Source organism: Colletes gigas, unplaced genomic scaffold, assembly GCF_013123115.1.
Source record: "Colletes gigas isolate AHSC1104 unplaced genomic scaffold, ASM1312311v1 Colletes_gigas_Sc00032, whole genome shotgun sequence".
NCBI classification, from domain to species: Eukaryota; Metazoa; Arthropoda; class Insecta; order Hymenoptera; family Colletidae; genus Colletes; species Colletes gigas.
This window is the reverse complement of record NW_025106661.1, coordinates 963770-983072: the sequence shown is the minus strand read 5'-3', so window position 1 is coordinate 983072 and position 19303 is coordinate 963770. Positions and strand designations below refer to the sequence as shown.

At 36.8% G+C, this 19303-nt stretch overlaps 1 protein-coding gene across 1 annotated transcript in view; it reads right to left on the bottom strand.

The window, feature by feature from the left end:
• The window catches only part of LOC122402051 (Krueppel-like factor 6), a 957196-nt gene that overhangs the window by 23967 nt on the left and 913926 nt on the right, over positions 1-19303 (bottom strand). Inside the window, exon 6 of the mRNA XM_043404559.1 lies at positions 10937-11148. Within this exon, the coding sequence (XP_043260494.1) occupies positions 10937-11148 (212 nt within the window). The remainder of the gene's footprint in view (positions 1-10936; positions 11149-19303) is intronic.

Sequence of the window (19303 nt, the reverse complement as noted above, 5' to 3'; positions counted from 1 at the left end):
AGATTTACTACCTTCGTATTTTAGTGTACGAACAATTTTGACATACAGATTTCGTTTTTTCCTTATTGTATAAAATATTCTTAAAAAAAAACAGTAAATTTTTATGTAGTTTAATTAATAATATCATACATAATAATAAATGAATATACTATTATACGAAATTGTTGCTTATTGTCTTTAAAATTACTATTTTAGGGGGTATACGAAAACATTCGCGACTAACTGTATGTATATGACTGCTGCCATTTTATGAAACTATGAATAATGTAAACCCCAATTATTTTAAATTAATAAGAAATTCAAAATTTAGTACTGATTCTCAGGTAAACGTTTTATCGTTTGTTTGATTATGAAAGATTGAATTTCCTGACGAAGGCCACAAACGTCGAGTTTTAAAATACATATGTTTCATAGCATGTTGCTCCGATGACCTAATGGAACCTTTTCTAACAATTATCATCCGATCCAGAGAAAAAAATAAAAAACAATGTGTCGCTAATTGGAACGTTTACTGTACTGTGTTCTATGTTACTGATTTCGAGTAATATCACGATTCAGCCAGTCGCGAGACGCGGAAACAGCGTATTATCGTTTCGGGAATTCCCCGGGCGAGACGATCGAAGACACTTGGTACGCGTTTTTAGCAATTATCAGCGTGTTACTGGGTCACTCGATAACGCGTTCCCGTTCGCGACGCTTTCGTCACGCGATACGCGATTATCGCGTTTCGTGAGAAAGTTGACGAGCATCGCGGATAAGCGACGAGATGCGTGTTGCTAACGAGGAACGAACCGACAACTGTTTACGGCGATGGGAAAAAGGGAAAGAGATGGAAGGAAAGAGGAAAGAACGAAACCTCGGGATTCCTAGGTACGCGCCGTCGACTCTGCGTGGCGTCCACCTAATGCGCCCACCGGCTACTCCCGCGGTGTACGGTTCAGTCTGGCTCCTTGTAAATAACAACACTCGTTAGTGGCAAGAAACACCGCTGTGGTCTAATATCTCGCGAACGGCCGATTCAATTTAATCGCGGCCGTTACGCGCGATTAATTATTTACGCCGTTGTCGCGGTTTAATAAAATATATCAGCGGGGCGGCGCTTTGCTCGAAGCTTCAATTAACAGCGAACTCGATTTATCAACGAGGCGCCATTAACGATACGGAGGAATGCAGAATTCTTCAAGCTGCGTCGAATCGCAGTTCAGTGGCGTAGACAAAGAGAAAGTGGAGAGGGAGGTAAAGAAAAAATATTTTATTTGTTTTCATTGGAAACGGCAACGAGGGGAAATGTTTACGCTGGATAGATTGATTCGAGCAATTGCTGAGAAATGTCTTTCTTGAGTCGTCTAATATTTAGGTAAGAGTGACATTGATAAGAAAGTTTCCTGGCCAGAGAAAAAGACTTCAACGGTATTATTACATAAGACGAAAACAAAATGTAGGAAGATAATCTTGGGGAGTCACTGCTAAATCGTGCGAATGTTTCTAACAATGTCTGACTAGCTGTGAGAGAAGCTTTTCTAAACGAAACTTGATCAAGAATCTAGCCATACGGTCCATGGAATAACAATTAACAAACGAAATGGACTTCGAAAGTGTTATTAAAGATGTTGCAGAAAAGTAAGAGAAATAACTTTGTAGATACTAATTCGTTCACTTTCCATACATGTCGTTTCATTTTTTATATAATATTAGCTAGACCACTGAACTAGAAATTTGATAATTTCCAGGTAAAACTTGGTTGTCGCTGATTGAAGTGTGAAATGTGTATGAAAGAATATTACAGAATGAATTTCTCCGATCTGTAAAATAAATTCCAACCGATATTATACATTAAGTGTAATTTTGCAAATGTAAATTGCTGACGAGACGTAGAGACTGTCATGGGAGATAAATTAAATTTGATAACAAAAAGTAAATATAATAATAAAGCAAAGCATTTATTAAATAATTTACTAGAAACTATACTTTTAAAATTCATTAAACGCATTAAGATCTTCTACATTTACTCCCGAATAATACTCTAGTACTGTAATAATGGCTTCTGCCAGACGGATGTAGCGCGCGGCGCCAGACAAAAATGGCGTCGCCCGTAACAAGTAACTATGCAATTATGGCGTAATTTTACATCATTATTTTGGATAAAACCGATTTTCAATATTTAAACGATAGCAATGATGTTCATAATTTTAATATTAAACGTTACGCAAGAGAAATTTGCAATTACAGTCGTTAACGAGCTATCTTAAACTTAAACATAGCTCTATATTTCAATGTCAACCACCGAGCTTTTTATTCGGCCCGACGAAAAGAGAAAGAATAGTCCCGATCGCTACGATAATCACGTCGATGCCGATAATCGTTCCAAATTATCCGGCGATCGGTTCCGAAAGCCGCTGGCCGCTGGCCGCGGCGCAGCGAAATAAAAGAAGGGATTTAATTTAAAACCGCGTCCAATGCGCCAGACTCGATAACGAGAATACAGACTCCGCTCGCCAGGAAATTGTGATCCGAACGTGGGTAATCGTAGCCCTCAACAGTGATGCATAAGTGCATTGTTAATGGCAGGTCTAACGGCGGATGCCTCGTGCACGGCTGCCACGGAGAGACGAGGATCCCGAGCGATCGGTTGTATCCTTCGATACACGGAACCGATCGACACTCGTTGTCTAGTTTATGCCAAGGCTAATTCGCCTTAATTAATACACGAGATCTCACCGAACCTCCTGCTGTCTATCAAGGATCACGCTACCTTGCCGCTGTATTTCGGCGATTACCCGTACCCGATTCTCATGTCGCGTTTGACCCGATAGCGATTTTTTCACGATCGTCCGCTGAGCCTAATCGCACAATACACGCGTTAGCTGACGACTATCAGAAAACTGCAGTTAAAGCAGCTTTCGGATAATAATCTATTGGCGTCGTTCATGCGAATATCTATGTGTTTAGCTAAGTCAATAACAGCATTCATATGCTTGTAATTCACTAAAAGTGGCGAAAATTGCATTTAAATGCAAACATATGAAACTTTCATAAGCAATAATCGCGTATCTATATATTTGTACTAATCGAACTAGGTTTGCACCTAGATTAGACAGGAAAGGATTCCAAATTCACGGTGGATGTTAATGTCATCGAGTTTAAAATAATTGTTAAAAGAGTTCTGTAGCGTTTCCAGGTGTTTGCAACATTTATTTCTTAAATAGGATACTGTTGAAGAATTTTGAGTTTCAACTTTGTCTTGGGAAAGTACTTTTATCAGTATTTAAAAGTTTCCGGAAGTCGTCAACTTTCACGCTTCTCTTCTATATTAGCACCCTAATTAAAAAAGCTTGTAATTTATCTGTGAAAGACATAATGGTTCAGGACATTGAATCGAAAGATTTATTTGAGTCTAATAGCTATAATAATATCAAAGCATTGAAAAGATACAGTTGATAGTTTTAGACACAAAATATATGCCACAAAAATAAATATTTAAAATTCCTATGTGCAAGTAAGAAACTACTAATATAAAAAGTTTAGTTCAAAATTTTATAACATTGCCAATTTTTTGAATTTCACTGTAATTTCTTTCAGGACAATGCTTTTAAGGTTTGAATTTGAGGTTGAATCTTTCAAATAAAAGGCTGAAAAAATTTATTTTTTTATCTGAAATTATTGGACTTGCTTTTAAAAGTATGCGCGCTGCGCCGTGAGAGCGCCATCGCCATTGTAAAGAGCCGCAGCCACCATTTACCATATCCTCGTAATATTTCGCCTCTCTGCCCTGTACAATGTAGCTTCCGATGTTCGTGGCGTGTGTTCGAAAGATTCATGGTATCGAAGGCGGTAGCACAGGCCGCTATTACTTCATTATACAGTTTGCGAACGGCACGATATAAATTCGATGCAAATTCCACTGTTCGTGCCGTGAGAATCATCAATCATGGTTAGCAGGCTCTATTCGGTAGTTTCGGTGCGTTTCGTTACGAGGGCCGATCGATTTGAAGATGATAGCGTTCGAGATTCCCCATATGTACCGTATAAAAGGAAATACCTGGATCTTGAAGCTTCTTATAATTTCAGATCAAACTTCGCTGGAAACGATTTCAGGTTTACTGTTGCAGAATATGAAACTGTCTTTACATTGAATTTGATCATTCAAATTTGTGCTCATGTAAATGAGTAAGTAATGCAATCACTAAAATCATTTTACTTTAACGAATTAAAATTCAAATTGATATTGACTCGTGTCATCTATCGACCTTATTACATTGTTGCCACCTCAAGTATGCAATAAAATTATTATTCGACACAAATTTTCAATTGTAACCCACTTTTGTTATTTAATATAATTATAGATGCGTGTTTAATGTTGGTTATTAAGAGAATTATTAGTTTAATAACGAAAGAATGCCTAACTAATATTTTATTGTTCAGTAAAATAAATTTATCTCTGGCTCCATTAAATCCGTTTGTTTAAAATAATGCAACTTCCATTTTTTCAAACCAGAATAGAAGTACCCAATTTACTTAAAATGCATCGAATAAAACTTTCAGCAATATACTTCTTTTTGTAACTGCTCTTTTGGAATAGAAAAGACATTAGTAAAAACATGACTGTTATTTTATAAGTAATCGAAAATTTCTTCAAGATTTTTAAGCAGCGCTAGTGTCCTTTATGAGTTTATCACACTTTTTTCGCACTTCGAGTGACTTTCAATTTACAATTGGTTATATACTTTGTATCATTGTAATTACCCCCGTAATGAATCATTTATAACTGAAGCACTTCCGATAACCCCGTTCAAAGTCGACCTTTGATAACAATAGGTTCTTCGTACGAGACAAATTCCATCAATTCCAAGCGTAGATGGGACGATCGTTTCACTGCGTACACGATCCGCGAACGATTTATGCCGTGGAATGGCAGAAATAACAGTAATCAATGAATTGGCATTTCCCACATCTAGAGTGCCAGTATCCGCCTCCTATAAATATATCTCAATGGCTGGATAATGCCGCGGTGTTAGAATGATGGATATACATACGTGACGTACATACCCCTCGCCACGATCGTGCCGCGCAGTCGTTGAAACAATTATTATAGCGAAAGTTTCTGTACGACGCACAACGACAGTGTTGGCATATCAGGCTCCGCTATATCGACAGATCGTGGTGCCCGCCGCGATAATGATACCCTAATGCGTCAAACGTGTATCGACCTTTGTGGCTCGTTCTTCATAAGGAAACCGTAATATCGAAAGAAAGGTAACGACGCGAGATGTCATTGAATTCTATGGAACGGTAATGAAGTACGTTCGCGAACTCTGATATTCTATGAATACCGTAATCAAACTGACGTCTAACCTCAGCTCGATCGCCAGGAAGTTTATAATACAGAGGAATTAATTAAGTTATTTATAAAGAGGAAGTAGATAAACGTAGAAATGAGAACTGTCAGACGTTGTCAACGCGGATAAATACTCTGAATCCAGAGTATCCTATCGAAAATTTACCACCTGAAGTGGCTATCTTCTTTGACTCGAACAATACGAAAAATATTTGAACGAAAAATGTTATCAGGGTATGATTCTATATCCTGATAAATGTGAAATATACAATTATTAATCCGAGAAGCGTAAAGTACTCTCCGTAATACTTACCCAGATAATGTATTTCGATATTTTCTTCTTCTGATGATGATCCATCATCAAAATAGTTATTTAGAAATTCAGCAAGCTAGTTCGTCGTGGTTTGGTGTCGAATATATCCAAAAAACCATAAGATTACTGCGTAAGAGCAGCAATCAATAACCCGTTCACAAACGTTACATCCACACGTTAATACTTTCTAATCTATTTTTATTTTGATCAAATAATATATACATAAAATATTTAACACTGTTTGAATTACGTATATTGTTGTATATAATAGTAATAATATATAAAATGTATATTGCTTTATATATTATTATTATTTATATCAAAATATGTATATTTTTAAATATTTAAAAATCAAATAATATTACTCTTTAGTCAAACATTTAAGCATTGCTCTTTATTGCAAACATAATGTTGGTGCATGGATTGACGATTCTTATTCTTACATACGTAATCACAATATTATAATTTTTATAATATACTTGATAATAAATTATGAAGAATTTACCTTCTATTATTTAAAATGATTACTTTACTGATAAATCACTTTGCAAACAAAAAAATATCAAAGTATTTAGTGAATATTACGGACGGCAATATTTCAAAGTTTACGTTTATTTTTAATAACTTTCCCATCGCTTTCCGGATAAATAATTGTGTATTTCATATTCTATAGGAGGTATAGAATCATACCCTGATAAATTTTTCGTTAGCGGTATGGTCCAAAATCGGCCTATTTTCTTTGTTTCGTTGTTTTGAAGGTTTTCTTTTCACAGGAAAATGCGTGTTTTTCTAAGTATAGTTTTGATACGAGGGTTGTAAGCTTCTATGAATATGATGTTGAAAACAATATAATAAGAATGTATATTAAAATATTATAGAATAAAAAGTTTTATTCAACTTTAGAATTTAACAAGTGTTTACTTTGCATGTGCGTAATATAATTATATTGTAAAACTCTGAAATAATCTAATCCCTCTTGGTTCTTTTATGTATATTGAGAAACCTCCAAAAATGTATAATACGATCTATCAATAATCGAACGTACTAAAAAACTTTATTTCCAATCCTGCTTTTGTACCCGAAAAATCCGTATAATAGTATAAGAAAAATACGTTATTATGTAAGTGTTACTGGGAAATTCGGATGACATTACGTGATGTGCGACTAATTATTAAATTAAACATAATCGTTCCAATTTCGGGGTACAAGGGCACAAAGTAACGATAAAAGATATTCGTACAATTGTTTCAAGTTTCATCAGGAAACATTGAAAATTTCCTTCGGAAACACAAATGTTATAAAGGTTTTCATGATTGTCTTCTACGCGCATAACTTGTAAATTATTGTCGGCAGTTTACGCACAAAGTTGATAAATCGTGTAAAGAAAAATATGAAAGGTTATCGATAGGTTGACAATAAAAGTGTGGATGGACAATCCATATAAAGTCAATGGATCGATTATGTCGTCAGTGAAAAGACATTGAACGAACGAGAAACATGACGAAATCTTTTGCTCTTCTCTTGGTGTTCACCATCGTGAGCTCGGTCGCGTAGGGCGAAGATTCTGGCGAGTTTTTATCTCCTTATCGCTTAATTTGTAATTTATTGTTCTAAAGGAAGGAAATGCGTGCCGGGCAAAAGTTAATATCACAAACGTGGATTTGTAAGTTGCACTGATGTCGACTGTTCATCAAATTCTGAATCTACCATCGTGGACTCTGCTGAAGAGTTCTAGGATCTTGTGGGCACGTCAATGGGTCGCAAATATTGTTTATATTCCCCCAGAGCGATCAGTTTTGTTACTATAAGTAGTAATTGATATAAAGCATCAGACGTACACACTTTATAGGATTTGGAGAATAATTATTCATTTATCAGTAACAGATAAACTGATTGTCACAAAACACAAAGGTCACGAAAGTCACGATTAACGTGGATCCGCGTGTTAAACTATAATACACTATAATACACTATAATAAGAAATCGTTAAACACGACGTCCATATTACAGTACACAGAATCGTGATTTTCTTAATAATATTTCGACGAACGTTCTTTAATGTAACAGTCTGTATTTTTAGTTGTTAAAATGCTAACTTGTTGCTTTTAATGTACAATACTAACGATACTGCTTTATAAATATTCAAATTTGTTTTTCTCAAAGATAAAGCCTCGCATCAATAAATTTTATTTCACTTTTTCATACAGAATCACCATACCGGGCACCCTGTATAATTAAAACTATAATTCACTTAGCGTGTAGTCCAGATTTTGCTCAACAGTTCCGAATAATGGCGCCCCTTTTTAATCGTAAAGTGATTTAGCAATGGTACACAATAAGATCGCAAAGAAATTATTTCTAGAACGAAAGCAGACAACTATAGATCGTCGTGCTCGAAATCATATTTTTAACATTTAATTTTTTGGAAGGTGCAATACTTTCTAGGACACCTTAATATCTCTCTGCGTAAAAATAATTTTAGCAAAATTTATCGTGATGATCAGCACCTTTTGGACAATTCGATAGGAACGCGCCTAAAAGTTTATTAAAAAAATTGGAATTGTGTAATTCTACGAGATCACGGGTCAGGTTGAGCACCGCGATTACACCGCCTTGGTTCAACCATGGACCAGACAAAAGATCCTGGTTCTCACGACCACGCCCTCGCCCCGCCGCCTCTGCACTCTCTTAGACGGCGGCAATGCCTTCACGAAGGTACCTATCCACCGGAAATTCTTCAAGCCGTGGCTTCTTCAATGCTGTGTACACACATACGTACGATGACCGGGCGCGCATATAGCGAAAAACGAACTGTGTGACCTCTTCCAGGCTCTAGCGAGGCGATAATAAATGGTCGGCGATGGAACGTTCCTATGAGACGCCGGCGGTGGTCGTGTTTAAAAATGCATTGTCGGCGGACAGTATCCAGCGTCACTTTCGTGCATTATCAAATTTCTAAGAGAGTGTCCGCGACCCCTGACCCCAGCGTCGAGCGTAAAAACCCATTCAATGAGACGGATACGCTTGGCATTCCACGAGCGCGAACGGCGCGAGGAAAGGGACGAACACCGAATCCTGTTGACCCGACTCGAACGAGAGTATCGATAAAAATTCCACAAGTCGCGCGATCCGCGTTCCTCGCGTCCATCGGGGTCTCCGTTCAGGCTTTTCCGTTCAGTTCGAGCGTCATGGCTGGAAATCAAAGGCCGGGGCGATGAGTAATGACTCGCGGGCGACTGGTTGACCCATCCGCGGAGACAGGCCGTTTTACTACCGGCTATATATTTTAGCGTTAACTGTTATCGTTATCGGGGTGAATCTCGCCGCATTATATTTGTTAATAATGCTGTCTCCGTCGAGTTAACGTGGGAAGATTGCTTAATGACCGCTAAAGCGAAACTCGAACCGCGCGAGCAAAAAGGGGAATTTCCTTTTACCATTTGTGCCTCTCGGTCGCAGGGGATATCAGTTTGTTCGCAAACGCGTGTGCGGTGGTTCGTCCAGAAATTTAGAGTGCTTGTAAATCAATGCGTTCGATCGATTCTTGAATTTCTTTAAATATGTTGTGACCACGGTGTTCAGGCTGTTTCAAAAATACACGTAAATACTTAACACGTTGACTGACAGACCAAAACCGTAAAATTAACCTAAAGTTTGATTTTAGACAACTGCAAACTATATAACTTAAAACTTGTCATGATACTTATTTTCGTAATCTCGCTAAAATTCATGAAACCTCTTCCAATTTGTTTTTTTTATCATTTCAACGTGGGAATTAATTATTTTAGTTCCATAGTGAAAAGTCCTGTTACCTATGTATGGATGACGTAGTAATCAAAGTACTAAGGAGCTGAATCTACATAATAAAATAACTAACAAGCGTTCTCCATACCTTACTTTTCAAGTTATAGGTGATTAAAGAAAATTATTTTTAGTAGCATGAACAACACAATATTTCACTTTGCTAAAACTATGACTTTAGTCCTAGTGCGACCAAAATTATAAAAAGTTTAGAAATTCGTAAATGGACGAAATCTAATCGAATCTATGTATTTTCATACGGCAATTAAACCAAAGCTAGGATTACTTGTCTCATTATTTTTTATTTGAACATTCGAACACTTTAGGGATTCAAGTTTTTTCAATTAGTTGAATATTTTGTGTACTGATCAAGAATTTGAACAATACTATCTGAAGTATAAATCAAGTAGTTCCATTCTAGTGCCCTTATACGAACACATTCGTATTCGAATAATGGTACCCCAATATTCAAAGTTTATTGGCAGCACCCGAATACTCATAAAATATTCGATTATTAAATCAGTCCAATTTTAGTACAAATGAATTACCTGCACACGATGCTAATTTATATTATAATTAACTAAATGTGCAAAACAGTAGCGTCTAGTAGTGTCCAAACGAGCGTTGTTTACACCGTTGGCAACATGTATCGGAACAGTTGTTCGGAGTAAGCTTAATGCGACCCGAGACGCGAGAAACACGCGTTGCGCGAAGTTACAAGGGGCCAATCACGGGGATATTGTCTAGGCAATTAGCCGCGTCTTCGGCGTTTTAACGAGTGCTCGTAATTGCGCCAGCGCGCCTCACCTTGAAACGGGAACGTCACCTGTGAACCATCGCTATCCCCCGAAGCGAAAGAAAAAAAGAATCCTGCTCTACGATCCTGGGCTGTGACGAAACGCGCGTGAATCATCCGTAGACAATAAAGCGTTTAGGAGCCAATAAAAATATTAAACGACGAAAGGCAGTGAATTTATGGATGTAGCTCGACGAGTCTGGGAAAACCTTATACAGTACGTAACAAAAGTAAACAAACGTAAATGCTTCTAATGTTTGAAGAGATAGAAGAGACACGCGTCCGTCAACCGCCCTTAAATTAATTACAATAATACATCATCCGAATATAAATATTATTCGAGAAAGAATATTTCCTGGACAAATGCTTATAGACAAGTATATTTTGTCAGTTTTATTTTTAGACACTTTGTTATAGCATGACATATTCTACTTAGATGTCCAACGACAATGATGAAATTGAAACAATGAATATTCTCGCAGAACGAACCTTCGAAACGTCTCGGAAAAGATAGAGTATTAAATTCTGGTTAGGTGGAATATACTCGTATAACATGGTTTATATTATAGTTGAAATGAAAGCAATTATTGTGGGTTTTCGAATTAGTAAAGATCGGTTAACTACAGAAAATTAAGATTGTATTTAGTTAAACGAGAAACAAAATGGTAATGTATCGCTTTAACGGACTTACCGGTGTGAGTTCTCTTGTGAGCCTTTAGGTGGGAGCTCTTCGTGTACACTTTGTCGCAGCCGGCCACGTCGCATCTGTGAACTTTGCGTCTCTTCAACGCGTCGCCGCATTCGCTGTCCACCCCTAAACTTCCGCCATTTCCACCGACGCCAGCGTTGCCTCTACTGCCGATCCCTATTCCTGTAGCCAGTGCGGGACGCTTGTGAAAGACCCTAGAATCGCAAAAGAAAAATGCTTTATCAATCAAGGGACATAACTTGACGACTAAAATTGAGCGACACTGCGGCCTATTTCAAAATATTCAATTTAAAAAATTCTTTTCGGATGAAATTCAGTGTTTATATTGCAAGATAAATGTTAGGGATGAAAATTCCTCATTGATAAAAATGTACACTGTATTAATTAAGATTTTGACTGTATTAAAATCTTGATTTCTTAATGTTTTCAATTAAACAGTTATTCAGATGTTATTTGTTTAACACGAAACTTATTTCGATTGTAACATTTATTGGTCTACTAAGAGGTAAAAAATTATTTATGTTTTATTTGTTATTCAGAATTACGTCCCGACAAAACTTAAGTTGCCCCTTACGCAAACTCTTGGAGTTCAGCGTTGATGCTATTACCATGCATTGAAATCACCACCTGCAGCGATACGACGTTCCCGATTTTATTACCTAAAAGTTGTACACGCCATCAATCTCAGTTTTTCGGCTTTACGTTTTGCAGTTTACTCCTTTCTGAATATGGTGTTTGGAACCGAGTAAGAAATTCGTAGAATGTCGGTATATTACAAATATAATATATTTCACAGTGATTTCTGATACTACTCGATATACTCGACTTGAAGTGATCGTATTCGAATTCGTACTGAGAATCAGCGAGTCTATGTTTTGGAACCTATATATCTGTATTCTGGTAAATTGATGGGGAAGAGCGAGCCCTTAGCGACGGATGTGATGGAAAATGAACTTTGCACGAAATTGTACTTTGAGCAGCTCAGTCAACGTGCTGCATTGACTAATTGTTTGAAGAAGAGTATTGTGACTCAGGATAGATACAGATAGCAAACAGGGGATTGGTCCTCCAACAATGGGAATTTAAAATTTGTTTAAAAATTGCAAGTAGAACTCTCCGACATTCGTTATTACAAAACTAATTTACAATGGCGTTCAAAGTGATAATTAATGCATTTGCCTACCAATAACTAACAAAATTAGAAACAGGAATACTATCAATTTAATCTACCAACTCTAATCAAAATCAATTCCCGAAGAAAACAATATTCAAGTGCCACGGAGCACCCAATTAAATGGTACACAATCCGCTACATGGACAATATTTAATAATTACGGAAAGTGTTGATTTGTCCGTCTAGCCAAAATAAAATTAGAGTACATCTAATATGGAACAAATCAAATAAAGAACGCACGAAATAATTTAGGTTACCGGGCACTTTTTTTGCATCGCATCGACATTCAATCCTCGCGATTACAATCGATGCAGTTGATTGCGACGAGCCGAAAAGAAAGGCGGCAAAAAATTCGAAGTACGGGCGTTTACGGTGATTTTAATTCAGGTATGGATAAGATGTCTTCATCGTTATTTTATCTTTTACGCGCGACAATTCGCGATCTTTCGTTTCTCGTTCCCGAAGCAGCACCGGGGAATCGACAAATTCGAGTGCGCTTGTCATGGATTTATACAGAAAGTTTTTGGTATGCATTATTCATCGCGCTTGGTAGCATCGAGTTTATCAATCGATGTACTCCCGGTGTATTATGGCCGGTTTGATGAAGAACGGGTGAAATTACTTGCCGATACATGATACATAAAACATCCACAGGACGAATACACCCGGATGTAACATGAAGAAAGAATTCTCTTATGAATAATACCGGATTTGCCGAGAAAAGAGAATAATAAAAAAGTGGGAGTCATTACATTAATCCGTACGGTTACGTGAAAGCATGTGTGAAACAACGGAACACCAGGTGAAACGATGCTCGCGGATCTTTTAACGGGATGTGCGATTTGCAACTTGGGGAACGACCTGTGATTTTCCGTAACGGGTTATCGCCTGAGAAATTAGAGCCTTTCAAGTTTCGAAGTCGCTTCGACGAAGCGGAGGAAATCTTCATACTTGTTTTTCAAATTTTTGCAACAAATTTAGACGTAGACAAAGGATCAAAATCTAATCCTCTACGTTCCGATTTTGGTGTTAGTTCTCTTCAGGATATACGAAACTGATTTTTGATTCTATAAAAAATTAAGAATCATTTTGTAACGAGTTTAATAAGTATCATATATGTGAAAAAAGATTTAAGAAGAAGGGCTGCATCGAGTGGATAATATTTTTCTCCGCTTTCAGGCGCAGCTTACAAAGATAAACAAAAATTATGATCCTTTTGCTTTTTGCAGAAGTTTCGTATAAATACTTATACGATATCGAAGGAACATCGTTAATCGTTTAACTGTCGCATAATTTATTCCGAAATTAAAATTGAACGCTTGGATCTCGGTATTTAATTACGTAATTACATTATGGCGTCTCATTGCTTCGAAACTATTTCTAAAATGCTGCCATTCTTCATACTTTTTCTTGCGGGTACGCATTAAACGCGCTCATAAATCACCGACTTTTTTCTCGTCTAAACATTTTGCGTAGCACTCCCATGAATATCCATGAATCATTTGTCCCCTGTAATAGATACTGTGACCGACGGGGTAAACGTTGATATTTCATTATAGTCTGCGCTCTGCCCACGGACTTAAACACGAGTTCATTATAATTTTTCGAGATCTTTCCTAATGAATGATCGACCGAAAAGAATACCACGGTTTCCGCTCGTTCGTTCGTCAAGAGAAACGATATTGCTTCCGCCGAGCAAGTCCAGGGAACGCAACGTCGAAACTTTCCTGAACTTTACGAGCCAGAACATGCATGTCTCTTCTGCGTAAGTCGATACCAAAACATAAAACATATCGTCTATTGCGAAAATAGAGACTGAAAGCATCAGCCGCTGATTAAATATTTCGGCTAATTAACAACCCTCCTTAACGACAGAGAACCAGCAGATGAGATACAACATGAATACCAATCGGATTGTCGAATTTAAAAAATGCAAAGAATACGTTATTAATAGTACTTATAAATCACTGTCAAATATAATTCCGTAATATCATCGTTATACTTCTTATTCAAAATTTAGAAAAATAACTATTCTCTCTGACCAATTGAACTAAATCTATTTGTACACAAATTTTTTTGCAAGATATTCTTGTATCTCTCCATCGAAGATAGTTTCCAATTGAAACTTGTTTCATTTAGTACAAACAACTACCTTGACATCATCTATAATTATAATTGTAATAATCTGAAATTAATACTAATGTGGCCACGTTGTCAATATACGGGTTGTATCACGTATCATTATTTTTATTTTGTTTATATATAGATTTATGAATCCACTATTGGTAATAATGCGATGTTGTTGAAACCGCAGGTGATATTGGCGCCAATCACATAACAATGCAGGTTGCATAAACTTCCTATTCTTAATAAGTTTCTCTCCTACTATGTAATATTCTTGGCTCCGTTACCTGTTTGTGTCGTCCTTGTGTTTATTAACATCGCACGTACCTATCGGCCGGAAACAACAATGTTTTTCGTTTTCTTCGGTAGAAAAAGACAACCTTTTTAACGTAGACAAAAATTCCTATTTTTATTGTTCTACAATAGAACTCGAAAATTGGATAACACAAAGTCTCGAAGAATCCTTTATACTCAATAAATATTAGTAAACAAGGTATTTATTACTATTCTTATTTTCATTCGCCTCATTTAAGCACAGTAAAACTTTATTCCTAGTAATGGATTCTGAATATATTCGTAAAGGAATACAAACATAGAAAATAGGTATAACATACTTCCCAAATGAATTTTTTCACATTTTTTAGAACTTTCGATACAATGTTCCAAAGAAGATCTAATTTAAAATGTCGACAAATAAATTTACGTTTTCTAAAATTACATTTACTGCCAAAAAGGGGTCATTCGATGTTTTTCTTTCCTCCTTTCTGACTCAATTTTATATTATCGAGTAAAATGACTACACATTTATTTACAGTTTTGATTTTAGTGAAAAGGTTTCGCCTGAAAAAGTGTATTATAACACACACAAAACCGCGCGATGTAGAAGTCATGATATTACACGGGTTTGATACTTATAGTCAACGTTTCTATTTAACAATGTACCACCATAATTAGGCTAACTGATAATGGTGAATACAAGAGTTCTTTTGCTGAACTGTAGTCGTTCGAACGGCGAAGAAAGAAGAATGCTGGTTAATTTATGGGGCGAAGGATGGCGAGCAAAAGTTCAGAACAAAGCGTTCCCGTCTCGCGGATTTCATGGGCCGCCACCGAAATGGCTACCAAGAACGGGTTAGACGGTTCCTCCGGATGATGTACGTCGGTTGTTCAACTTTGTCTCGGCTCGATAAAAAGAAGCGAAGACGCATCGAACCGCGGTCAATCAATCTTATCCCGACGCCTGGTGAAACTCGTTCCGCGACCAAATTCGTACGTGGCCGTCGATTGTCCCTACGTTGAATCGCGGGATGCAGTTAAAGGATAATTTAAAGCATCGAACGAAACTCGGGATTCAATACACCGGGCTACAAGTTCTCAAAAGTTCTCAATAATTACAAATCGGAACTTTCGTTATTATTGGGTTGTTCGGAAAGTGACTTCGTTCTTTTCGTTTGTAAAAAGGAACAATTTTCTTATAATATATAAATATTTTATTGAATTGTGTACTTGTCATTTTGATCCAACATCTTTTGTCATCTTCCTGGTAATAGCATGATTCCATGCTCATGAAATTTCTGACCTTTATTTATAAAAAACTGATGCAAGCGATTTTTGACATCGTCGCTTTAAGTAAATGTTTTATCGTTTAAGAAATTTTTTAAAGACCGAAACAAGTAATAATCCGATGGTGCCGGATCTGAGGGGTATGGTGGGTGTCGTAGCACATCCCATAAAAACTGCAATAGCTTCTGACGAGTTACTAAACTTGCGTGAGGTCTGGCATTATTATGATGGAACCCAAATGTCGAGCTTTGAAACGAAACCAAGTCGTTTCATGTGATCACAAACGGTCGAATTCGACAAATTTAACCTCTTAACAATTTTTCGTGTTGTTATTCGTCGGTCTGCTTCAACCAATTCCTTCATTTCGCTTTCATCGGCTTTAACTGACCTTCCAAAACGTGAGCCACCTTCGATATCGAAATTGCTGGAACGAAATTTTCTGTTGAACATCTTCTCCATACGCGTCACATAATTTTATTCTTGCTTAAACAGCATTGATACCTTTTCGATAATAAAAAAGCAAAATATGCCGAAAATGCAGCTTCTGATTTTTCATATTTGACGAGACACCAAAGGAACACAATTGCACAGAAACAAACAAAATTGTTTACAAACAAGCCTTGAAGTATCAGCTGTGAAAATATATAATATAATGAAAATACGGTTTAGAATAAAGTTGGCTGGTTAAAAATACAATTAACATCACTGTTGTTAAGAAAACGAAACTATTTTTCTAAGAATTCAATATTTTGAGGATACGGTAGAATGTAAATTTCCAAACTACTAAGTACTCTGAGGATCTTTATGCAAATTCATATCTTTATTAATAGAATTAACGAAATGTGAGCTTTCTAGAGGGTTGTCTTAACCCCTAAATGTAATAATTCGTATCTTACTTTAAGTATTTCTCATATTTGTACACATTAACACGTTCGCTGCGGACTTTCTTAACCTTTGTGTTTTGTGATAATCAGTTTATTTGTTACTGATAAATAAATAATTATTCTCCAAATCCTATAAAGTGTGTACGTCTGATGTTTTGTATCAATTTCTACTTAAACTAATAAAACTGGTCGCTCTGAGAGAATATTTGCGACGCAGCGAACGCGTTAAGGGCATTCTGTAGTTTTTTGAGAATTAAAATTTCCCATTAATGCATAAACATCTACAGTCTACTAATAAGGAAACAAATTTTTGGATAAACGACCTACCAAATTTGCAACTATGTAATAAAACGATTACTACTGCTACAATCAACGTAAAGCAAGTTACCCTGTTCAAAGACATTTACCTAATTATAAATTAATATTTTTTTACTAAATAACATGATCGAACAAGGGCAAGGAACATCGACAAACAAAACTTTTTAACAGTGAACTTCCAAAATTTCTCAATTTTAACGAAGAATATATTCCACAAAATTTGTAACTATCTCAAAAAGCTTCAAATTCCCTGTTTCTGAAGATCGTCGTTTTGAGTGAAAAGTCGACACCCGCGCAAAATATCTCCGTACTCTGCAAACAATGCATAATCGCGCGCTGCGCGAACTTTATCGAACGTATGGTTACGGTTCCATAAATTTTTGAAGAACCGTGAATATTTTACGTCTCCAGACCGGCGTAACCCCTGAAAGTGCCGTGGTGAAATTTAAGGTGCCATAATTCTTCGAGGACGTTCGTAACAGGTCCCGCGGTAAACAAAGTCGCGGATACGGACGATTTTCTATAAATTCGTCCTGGATATAAATTACGCGATCGCGACGGGACACGCTCTGGTCCCGCTCGTCCGCGCCCGAGGAATTCACGCTACCGCTTCTCTACGCTCCCGGAGCCGGAGAATTCGCGTTTCAACTTGACCGGATAAAACAGCGCCGGTGCCCACTGACGCATCCCCAGTCGGGGCTATATTTCATCGGAACGAAGTCCGGCCTCGCACGCTTCGTGCCGTAAACCAGGCCCGCAGCTCGGTGTTTAAACTGGCATAAATCCGCTTCTACTCGCGATAATCCGACTCGCTTCTATCTCGATCTGCGCCTGGTCGACGAAGAAACGCAACCCTCGCCTGGCGATTTTCCGATCCTCGACTTCTCGGCGAAGTCACTTGCAATTCGATTCTGCGAATCTACAGTGTGTACCGTCCGCTTCAAACCTCCAACACGCTGTTTTTTATTTATTTATTTATTTATTTATAAAGGTCGCATTAACAGCAAGGTCGTTGGCGACCACGATATACAACATATGTAGTTACAAATTAATCGCACAAGTATAATAGTTAAATCTTATTATACAGGGTGTTTGGCACCCCTGGGAAAAATTTTAATGGGAGATTCTAGAGGTCAAAATAAGACGAAAACCAAGCATATCAATTTCTTGACTGAGACTTCATTAAAAAGTTATTAAAAAATTTGAAATCATTCTGACAAAATTATTTTCGGCTGCAAGGGTCGATTGCAATCATTTTTGGTCATTACATATACCCCCGAAATCCTACGCATTTTTAAGAAAAAAATTCTTTACCGAAAATCTAATGTGAGGCCAGAAATGCTTCCCTGCATGCGAATCGTTAAAATGTCATATCTCCTGAACGGATTGGTCAATTTTAATGTTTCAAAATGCAAACAACGTGTATTTTGCTATAGAATATGTAGAAATTCTAAGAAATTGCGAAAAGTTGTTCCTTAACCCTGCAAAGTGAGAAAAACCCTCCAAAAATGGTCCAATTTTCAAACGGCCATAACTCCTACAATAGTAAAGGTATCTCATTGAAATTTTTTTCTGAAGCAGAGCCCATGGGTACCTCCAAAAGAGTATTAGACAACTTTTCTGTAGAGCGTCAAACAAATTGATTAAAAATGAAAAACAAATTTTTAAGAAAAATCAACCCGGGGGGTGGTGCTGAAATTTTTCGGCGAAAAAAAAAAATTTTCAAATCGTTCTGGAAAAATTATTTTCAGTTGCGGGGGTCAATTACAATCATTTCTGGTGAATAGACCTATCCCCGAAATCCTGTGCATTTTCGAGAAAAAAATTGAGTACAGGTGGCACTTTAAACGTTAATAACTTCTTAACAAAGCCTTCATCAACAAATTGGTATTCTTGATTTTCGTTTTATTTTGGCTGCTAGAATCTCTCATTAAAATTTTTGCCAGGGGTGGCTGGACACCCTGTATAACATGTAATATTAATTATCAGGTCCACATTTCGTTAATTTTTGGGACGGATATAATGCTGAAATAATGTAATTTTCTCAAACGAAACTAGATTTTATTTCTTTGAATTACGTTTTGCTATTCGAAAGAACCAATTTTTAGAACTGACAAGGAGATCTTACAGTCGTGGAAATTGTTTTTGAGGCAATAGCAGGTGCAAGTTTATACTTAGTATAAAAAATCGTAATAGGGTTTCTTTACAATGGGTCTTCGGTTTCGAGATATTTTAATTCGAAGTTTGGTACACACATAGTAAAAGGAATATTTAAATCTGCTTTAT